Below are 10838 nucleotides of genomic sequence, written 5' to 3'. Positions count from 1 at the left end.
TCAAATTTAGGTAGTCATATGATTTTTTGAAGGAGGGTCACGCATTTCTTGACCTTCCATAAATTAATCTCCTAATCTGCCATTATCAATGTGTCATCAGCACTAATCTAAAATAGTATCTTCTTTTACTCGATTTTAACTACCTCGTTAAGTTTATGGCTTCGAACAGTATAATTTAAGTTTTAAGATACGATGGTTTTCCTAACGACAACCCTTTAAGGGTTGTTAAGCAAAACACATAATTATGTGTTCCGCTGCTATCGTTTTTGTGTGATCCTATTCAACTTATGATAATAAAGCAGTACAAATTAACAAAATTGTCGTGTTTAAAGCTAAAACACACTACCTTATTTTAAATATAGAATATCTAAAAAAAAAAACTAGCATTTTAATTTAAACGCATTGTTTTAGAAGTACGGTGTGGTCATCGGAAAGGCAGCATTTTCTATTATACACTAAAACCAGCTAGATAACGAGATCTCTCCGTATTGCCCTACATTTCATTAATATAATTGAATATACTCATTATAGTTATAAACCAACGCAAATGAATCATTTAACATGATTCTATTCTAATAACTTTAATAATAATATTTAAGTAATATTATACGTGTTTTCTACCTTTCAAGATTAGCTATTACTATAGAAGATCTCCATAGTGGTTTTTTAAAAATATCTCACCTCCATTGAAGCTGATATATTTTTCTTTGCTAATGATAAATTACAAATTTGAGTTTAATCATCTTTTGATCGGTTTAAAGTTTTGTTCTTTAAAACTTTTAATGTTGTCAATTATATAATGATTGTAGCACCATACACGTCAGCCGTTTTGATTGTAATCGTCAGGTTAAATTATGAAACAAATATTTTAATAAATAAAACAGTAACTTATTACTGTTTGATTTATTTTTTAAATAATAGTTTTGCATGATGCACAATGCTGAGTATCAAATTATCAATAAAAGTGACAATTATCAAAAAATTATAAATAGAATAAGAAAAAAAACAAATTCTATAAAAATAATTAAACATGTATGTGATTAATAAACAAAAAGTAATATGTGAAAGATATAAAAAAATACAGCATTCGACGACCAGCAAGTATTATTGTAAAAATGTTTAGGAGTTGTTAAAGTTGACAGAGGCGAGTCAAGTAGTTATTAAAAAACGTGCTGTTAGAGTAAACTAATGATATCTTAGAAAAAGTTAACACAGTTTAAACAAGATATAAAATAAAATTGTTATACATTTTACAACTAAATATAAATATGTATTTAATTAAAGTCAATTTTAATTCAATAATTAAATAATTTTATTATTTATTAATTTCAATATCATTAATTATGTTGTATAATGCAAAGAGTGTAAATCTTCTTCCATAACAACAATTATTTTTTTAATATTTATTAATATTTAAAGTTTTCCTTAAAAAAAAGTTTTTAAATAACTCATTGATATTAATACATTTTTGTTTACTTGTCTAGGATTTCATTGGCGTATTTTTATTTGTTTTTAGAGTGGAGATATTTTCAAATAAGCTTACACACTCAATATTTTGGAGTAAAAATATCTTGAATTTATAAAATCAGACAAGGCGATCTTCTCTACCGTGTCAACTCCGAAATACATTACAGCAGCAAGTAAACAATATTGCAATATTAGTTATTATTCGGCTTTTCGTATCTTTCATACACATAATCTCGTATATTTTCATAAGATTATTATACAGTATGATTCTGATTATTGAATAAGTAGTGACGTAAATAGGAATAGATGTCCCTATAGTGTATTAGGAACTTATGATTTAATCAAACATTTGTATTAAATTTTTTGGTAGCTATACATATTTCTATTCGCAATAAATATAAAAAAATAACAAAATTTGTTTTTAATTTTCGCAAAAAATCAATAGAATATATATTTAGTTTGAACTCGTACATATTTATTAAAGTTGTTCATAAGTATGAAAACAATTTTTTTTTTTACTTTATCCTACATTATGTAGAAAAGTATTTATTGAACTTGTTTATTTTACAAGAGTGGACATTGGTTTTTATCAAACTTTAATGACAAATTAGATAAAAAAAAATTACAATTTTATTTAACTAGTGATTTTTTTCATTCATTAAGAATTTAATTCAATTTATATTTGAGTAAAAATGAATGGATATGTCATAGCTATTATCAAAAATGATGGCCCTATATCATAGGAGATTTTTGTATTCCTTCATGTTTCAAACGATCTTAAAATTTATATTTAACAATTAATTAATTTTTGTGCTGATTTTCATTACAATTTATTGACAATTATGTACAACAAATAATTTATTCGTCATAATTTAATTACTTTCAATACAATATGAAAAATGTAAATGTTATTGTAAAAATATTTAATGATTTACTCTGTTGAGTAAAGTACACTGTATTGTTAAAGTAAACAGTTTAGTTCTCTGTAAACTATTTTACCCGCGAAACAAATGCTTTTAGACTGTGATCGGAACAGATACAGTTTTTTGCATTTTGAATTTGTTTCTAACGGGAGAAAGCTCAAGACAAAGCATGTCGAAAATTTGGGTACATCTAACGAAACGTTTCTCTGATGTCGATAGAAACAAATGAAATTAAATGCGCTCACTACCATAGACAATAGACACTGTTTACGGTTTGTTAGGAACTTAATAACTAGCGGCCGTTGTGTTTTTTTGTTTGTGAGCTAGCAATGAGGTTTGTTCATCCGAAAGTTTCGATCCCATTTGATTCTTCGTTGTCAAATGTGTCTTATTCAGAGAACGAACAAACAATTATTGTACACGCCAACTCCCACGTTATAGGACATTGGGAATTTTTAATTTTGCGGCCAACGGGTCAGCTGTTACGTGATCTGAAATACATTTGAAATATTAGTCAAATGTTATATTATGTGTATGATGCTTGTCAAATGGTATTGACATTGCTGAACAATGTCGGGTAATAATATCATCAATGCACCAAGCTGTGTTCGACAAAAACTAAATTTATATAATTATACTCCAATACAACGCATGTGAAATTTAAACTAATATTGTTTTATATGAACAATATGTTATTGTTTAATGTACGATTATTTTTTACTATTTTTTGTGCCGAGTAGTATTTTAAATATTTAGTGGTATCTACGGGCTTCCAGAAGTAAGTTAGGTTCATTTAGTTCGACAACTAAATTCCGTGCATAATATGTCGAGTGAAAAGTAAAGTAAAATTGAAACTGGACAAAGTCTGAAGTAAGCCGGATTTGTTAACCATTGTGTTTGTTGAGGCATTCTAGTGTAAACATAAAGTTTCCATCTCGGAATACACTGAAGACGTTAGATATATTTTGTTTTTATTACTCATAAAATGTATGTTCTAAATTGAATTAGGAATCAGGACGTGTAATAGTATTTTAGTACAAGAAAACTCACTATAAAATATTATATTACTGAATGTCGGCTGTTTTTTTTTTTTTTTTTTGTTAACTTAAATAACAGTAATTTTTTTTGCAGGGTCAAGTATTAACATTGATTTTAATCGAGATAATGTGAAATAGTCGTAACACATTTTTTTTAAATACAAATTTATCACCAATTTAATAGCTTAATTTCCATAAATTTATGTTTTATTAATTCTTGTTTTATTACATTATAATTTGTACACTTGTTGATTTTACTATTTTTCTTGTATATAATATTTATTTGCGTATAAAAACTTTCTTCTGATTAAGGGCCACAATAATATGTATTAAAACAGAAAATAAATAAAGAAACAAGTAGGTGCTTTTAAAAAGGTAATGTAAATAAATAAAAATAATAATAATAATATTATACATTGTAACTAAATTTATAAATGAATGTTTTATATAAATATTGAATATTAAAATTAACTTTGTGTTAATGTAACAATATGTTCTTGTAAAATTTCCCGTAAATTAAAAATTCTAAAGTTTTGCTAATTATCTATATATCTAGTATATAATTATTTGTAAGTATAAACTACTTGGCTATATTACTTACATTTAGTAATTATACTTAAATTATTAATCCTTAAGTAATTTTCAAATTAAATAATTGTGTTTAGGTGATGTATATTGTACGATTTACAGACTTTATAAATTAAAAGTCATAATTTCTCTTTTAAATAACTGCATGATTATACAGAGTGATTAACTTGTCATGAACTAAATAATTAATCGAAAAATAAGAATAATATTGAAAATAATTTTTTGAGTTTATTTTAGTTTATTGTTTTTCTCAATTTATTATTCATGAAGTATATTTTATGTTCATCCATTATACCTTATAAGGGTGTCAATTGAATTTTTCAAACGGCAATACACATAATATCTGTTTAAAAAAATGACTGGTCGATATCAACTTTTGGACAAATATTTCGGATTATTAACATGTTTATACGTAGACTAGAGGAGAGCACGGCCGTAAAATAAACGTCTAATTATAAAATATCAACAAACAATCTACTCCTCCAATTATTACTTTAAATGGTTAATAACTTCCGAAATACTAGCTCAATAACAATTATGGACCAGAAATTTTTTAATTAGGTCATTATCCAATAATAAACTAGTTAATCATTTGAATCCCCATTTGAAAACTATATGTTTTTATGTTGACACTACTATACCTTATAACGTAAAAGGGATAAACATACAAAATACTTCAAGATAAAATGAGAAAAAAAAATGAATTAAAAGGTACAAAAAAAATTATATTTAACATTTTTATTATTTTTCGATTGTTTCTGTGATTCATGCTAAGTAAATCACTCTGTTCATAAGCATTTTAAATAATGTTTGTTATCAACGATTTCCTTTTGACTAACAAATTTATATGAATGCAACATAACTTTACTAAAACTACTTCTATAATTGAACAAGAGTAGTGTAATAAATAGTTATATTTTAATTAAACATAAATTATTTTATATGTATCATTTAGATTATTAATATTTAATTTAAGTGAGTTACAAGTAAAATAAACAATGAAGTATATAATCACATTTTGGACATCTATTATTGAATATCTAATAGCATATTTAATTATTTTTAGAAAATATAGTTAATGGGACAAAAGTTTAAATACTATAAAAAGATATAAGTATTATTATTGTTGAATATTATCTTATGAATGTGAAATTTTCTGTTTATTTTATTACATCTTTTATCATTTCATTGTCTACATTATGTATAACTACATGTTTATTATAAAGAATTAAAATTTCTAGAGATGTTTTTTTATAATAAACTATGTATTAAGTAACTTTCAAACTGAAACAATTTAAATAACTTTTGTTATTGTTACTTTTGTATAAGTAATAATGATGAAGTATATTGTTTATTAATGAATCTTCATTAACAGGAAAAGTTTTTTTTTCATTGGTTATTTTAACTTGAGTATTATTATAAACATAAATGCTATTTTATCTTATCATCTTAGAAAATGATGCTATAATCATTAAATCTTCATTGTTTTATAAATTAGAGACTATACTTTTTGGATCATTAATATGTTCATTCAAATCACAAATAATTACATCAAAATATATTCAAGTAGGTACGATTTTTTAACTGCGCAGTACAGTTGATATCCTTTTAAACTGTTATTATGCCACTCAATTTAATAGGCAAGTACTCTTGGAATTTCAATTCAACGGCTCATTAAAATTAGAAATTTAATGCTTAGAACTTAATGTATTTATATAGGTTACTACTAATACAAACTTCAAAATCTAGGGCCTTTGAAATTGTGTAGTTTTTAATGTCTTACGTATAAACTTTCATCTAGATTTATAAAAATAATAATTATGTTATTAAATGCATTAAAATGAAGAAACATCCCTAAAATATGATTTTAACTAATAATGATTAGGAACAAATTCAATCATACTTTTTTTTTATGTATAAAAATCTATGTTAACATCAACAATATATTAGTTAAATTTTTTTTTAATAAATATTCAAATTACCAGTAAGTACTTCAATAACATATTCAATGATTTGACTTTTACATTTTATTACATTAACATTTTAACAAATGTATTTCCAATGTATTCAAAAAATTTACTTACCGTGCCATTGTGGAAAAATAATTCATCAATCATATTTTATACTTAAGAAACACTTAATATAGATGTAATTATGAAACTGACAATATAAGATTACAATGGTATTTTTTTCAACTGTAGATGTTATTATAATATTCTTGCTAAGTCATCTGTGCGAAATTTTGAGCTTTATTATTGTGAAATCATACAAAAGAAATTATATTCTGACTACTTATTAATGTTATTATTTTAATATAAATAACTTCATTTAGTAAATAAAAATATTTTTCAATTGAATTAGGTAGAATGTCCAGACTTTTTTTAAAACATTTTTAAAGAAATATTAAATAAAACTAAAATAAACTAAATTTAATTTATAAATGTTTCTTAAAATTGTAAATGTCAAACACTCATAAATTTTAATTAAAACTTAAATATCATTTCATATTTTAATATATGTAAATAAGGTGACAAAACGGTGAAATGAAAGCTCAACTATTTTTTAGTTGGTTTAAGCTTATTTTACTATGAGGTCAAATTTAAGATTTTATGTTAGAAAGCTAGAAACTATACCATAAAATTACTAATGACCCAAGCTTTCAGAGCATGTACAATGTATTTCCAATTTGTTTCATATTTAAATAATATTTTTTTATGTGAAATAATAATAATAATAATCGTGGGCAGATAATTAGTCATCATAAGTACCACACGTAAACTTAAGTGCATAGCTTGAGATATTTAACAATTAACGTTAATTTAAATATTGTTAAGTAGAATGTTGTAAGGTAAGGCACAATTAAAAATTATTGACGATATTAGGATAAAATAATAATTATTATTCAAACAAATTAGCAAAAGTTTACTTATCAAAGTAACTGCTGTTCAACTTGCACATTCGAGAACGCTATTTTATCGAAATCTTATAAAATATAATTTTACATTTAATTGTAATTTATCATCGTGTTATGATTATTTTCTAATCTAACACTTTACTCGCAACAATGACAGACCTCCAAACAAAGATCGTCTAGGGTTTTTTTTATTTAATTCTTGTCAAAAATAATTTTGTTGGTATTAACTTTATCATTTGTTGACTTGTTGTCAATGTTTTATTTTGAATAGCTTATGTATTTTATCCACCGAGTTTTAGTACATATAAAATTCATTAAAGCGTTCGTGGAAATCTTTTTCGAGAAAGTAGGGTGATTTTTTTTAGAGATTTATTTCCTATTGAACGACGACTTTCATTATACGTTTTTGAATGAATCTTCCGTATTTTTTATTTATGAAATGACAAATATTATGAAAAATTCTTCCGTCGTGGGAATTAGTCTAATTGTATCTTTTGATTTATTCCAACAGATACTATCTAATTTATTTCAGATAATTTTTCGTCACTCGTTAAAAAAATGCCTTATGTACTTGACTTAGGTCCAGTTTTGAAATTTAGTCATTATACGATTCAAAAGATACAAAGTTCTTTTATTTTTATTTTTATTGACAAATGACATTCGTCCAATTAAAAAGAATCTTGAGTCTTAAGTAGTACACATCTATATTTTCAAATAGTACTGAGTATACTTGAAAGTATTGTTGCCAGTCAGCTCTTATCTCTTTTCCTCCTACGATCCGATCACATTTTTATTCATCTACACAAATAAAAATTTACTATTTGTTATCACGATATCTCAATTATATTTATTTCAATTATATTACAACCAATGGAGTTCTAATTTTTAAAGTATGACTGAGTTTTACCTTGAATGTTTTTCTTTGATCATTGTATACTGTTCGACTTTTTAACTTAATTAAAAACGTACCGTGGATAAATTAATCTATTGTCAACAAACATTTATCAGTTATTTTTTTCATTAGGATTACACATTGCAGATATCATTCAGATTTAGTATTATTTTAATTTAAATGATAACAAATAAAATTAATCAACGATACTCATTCATTAAGTATTAAATATATTTATAAGTAATTTAATTTTAACGATTTAAACCAATTTTTTTTGTATTTGAATTAAATCGAAACGTTTTCATAAAAGTGTAATGATAAAAGCAATAGCTTTTAGAGGGGACGTCAAACATGATTAAAAAATAAAATAAAAACAATTTATGTATTCTTAATAATTTAATATAATTATTTATATATTATAAAGATATTTAATTTTTTTTTTTTTATTTTATTTACGTGTACACAATTAAAGTAACTTTGTTTGAAATTTGGTTAAACTCTATACGAAATCATTTTGTGATAAAATGTCAGTAGCTTAATACTTCAATATTTACTGACACTTGTTGATCTCCAAAAGTGGCGCACAGGTGCATTTCTTTTATCGTGTGCGCTTCTCTCGGAGTGATCATGCGCCATTTTTCGCGTGTAACTACCCCATGGACATCCACAGAAAATACCAGTGTGATTCTGCCAGCGCCGTTGTCGTACCATGGTTCAGCTGACGACGGGCTGGGCGGTATCCGCGTGGTTATTGTTACCGGTGTTGGCCACGGCCGAATCCCTCGACGCCGTGGTCGAGTATAAGGTTGGAGTGCTGATGACATCCAAATTAAATTCGCCGTTTGATTTGGAACGATGCGGACCCGCTGTCGATCTGGCCTTGGACATGGTAAACAAAAATTTGTTGGCGCATCACAATGTCCGCCTCAAAAAAGTTGAAAAAAGGTATATTGAGATCGTTTAATAATTTTATAAGATGACTGAAAAAATAACTGGTCGTACTAAAGCCTTGGCACTAGTTTTCGAATATTAAATTAAGTAGATTTCATTTGTTTTTAAAAGTAAATTATAATTTATTAGCTCAATATAATTCGTAATTATATTGAGCAAAAATCACTGCTGTGTCCAAGTATTATTTTGACATGGCGGATGAGCACTAATGCGTAAACCTATAATAAATATATAAAAATTTTTTTTATATATTCATCAACTTTAACCAAACATATCTGTTCAGCAATAGATTGTACCACTGCAATTCTAAAGAAGTTTTTGGTGGGATAGTCTTAGTACCACGACTCTGGTCCAATTACTTTAATTTTTAACTTTTTGTTGCTTTTATCACTTTATTTAGAAGAAAAATAGGTCTATTTAATTTTCCCTGGTTGAATTTTTTACCAATTATTATTATTATTATTATTATAGATAAATATTTTTATAAGTGAATTATGACTACGTTTTCCTCTATAACATATAACTGAAAAACTTAATAAATTTATATTAGTTTTTACGTTTATTTTATATACATTAGTTATAATAAAGAACATTTATTGTTTTGGTACATAAATAATATATTTTTTAATTTAGATCATTAATTTACGTCAAATTTTTCTCAGATCATTAACCGAGACTTTTCAAAAACTCGTTATTATTATATAGATGTTGTGTTTATACAAAGTTACAGTACTCAAAATGTCCTCTTGAAATTTAATATTTTAATATGGTGTAATATAAAGTTGTATTCATTTTTGCGTTTAGAGGATTAAAATGATGATAAATTTAGTACCAAAAAACCAACATAATAAAATGATTATTTATAGACACGGCACTCTGACTATGCAATTTAACATCGTTTATGCTTAGAGCCATTTTTTTTTTAAGAACCACTTATCATTCTATCTAATCTTATGAAGTATTAAGTTTAAGTATTTTTTTGAATATTTGACATAATATTATTAAAATAAATATTGATAGAAAAAGTAGTTAGATATCAAAGTAAGTTAAAAAAAATTATGAGAGTACTGAGCAGGCAGTTTTTCTCATATGTGAACTTTAATACTTGTATCATAAAACTACTTTATACAACTATTTTTTCATCTGAAATAATACTAATGAAAAAATTACATAGGGTACTATACATTTTTTTCAGTTTTATCGTATTATGGGGTACACTCGCACTTACTATAAGGTGAGCAGGTAATTGGTATATTTTAGTTTTCCGAGATTTTGTGAGTTTTCTATTATATATTTATATATATTGTAGAAAACTATGATAGGTAGACATCATAATATGTTTTCTATCTATGCAGTTCATCTAAATGAAAGCGCCACCCTTTAAAGAGTGATTTTTGAGTAGTCTACAGGTAAGTAGACTTACCGCAAGTAAACAAAACAATTTGTGCGTTTTATAGAGAAATTCCCGTATTTCAAAAAGAGAACCATTTTTTTTTTATTGATGCAACAAATTTTGTTAATATTTGTATATTTTAATACAAGAATATGCAAATTTTATTTTATGTTTGTGATATTAAAGTAAAAAATTTTATAAGATTTAAAAAATATATCTACTTAACAAATATTAGTTGGAAATGAAATCTTTTTCTATTTAATTTTTTAAAATTATATTTAAGCACAAAAAAATTATACAATCTAAAACTTTTAATAACGAGATACTAAGAACAATTTAATGTCAGAACTTCATTATTTTGCAATATTACACTTAAAAATATGTAGTTATTTTAATATACTGAAAATATTAAAAAAGGAGAATTAATAAAATAATTAAATAATCAACTACAAAGCTATGTGACCTTGAATTTTTACGTTGAGTAATTTTCAATAGACTGTATATCATACACAAACATTTATAAGTGTAATTACACATAATTTTTATTTTTTATAAAATCATATTTAATAAATATTATTTTTACCTAAAATTATTTTTCATTATTTGAATATTTATTATGAAACAGAAAAAATTAGCCATTCAGATAAACTATAGCGACAGTGATGAAAGTACG

At 24.7% G+C, this 10838-nt stretch overlaps 1 protein-coding gene across 3 annotated transcripts in view; it reads left to right on the top strand.

Annotated features, from left to right (window-relative positions):
• The first annotated feature begins 1516 nt into the window (after window positions 1-1516).
• LOC126905811 (atrial natriuretic peptide receptor 1) overlaps window positions 1517-10838 on the top strand; it is a 33122-nt gene continuing 23800 nt past the window's right edge. For 2 of the 3 annotated variants that reach the window (XR_007704114.1, XM_050685882.1), the window contains exon 1: window positions 8498-8766. Coding sequence is in view for 1 of the 3 variants with exons in the window: in XM_050685882.1 (XP_050541839.1) it covers window positions 8531-8766 (236 nt within the window). In the remaining 2 variants the exon portion in view is untranslated. Of the gene's footprint in view, window positions 1641-8497; window positions 8767-10838 lie in introns of those variants that run through there. The other variant, XM_050685883.1, reaches the window with a different exon arrangement.

This window comes from Daktulosphaira vitifoliae, unplaced genomic scaffold (genome assembly GCF_025091365.1).
Source record: "Daktulosphaira vitifoliae isolate Bord-2020 unplaced genomic scaffold, ASM2509136v1 Scaffold_4, whole genome shotgun sequence".
In the NCBI taxonomy this organism is placed as follows: domain Eukaryota; kingdom Metazoa; phylum Arthropoda; class Insecta; order Hemiptera; family Phylloxeridae; genus Daktulosphaira; species Daktulosphaira vitifoliae.
The sequence above is the reverse complement of the archived record's forward strand: the minus strand, read 5'-3'. Positions and strand labels throughout refer to the sequence as shown.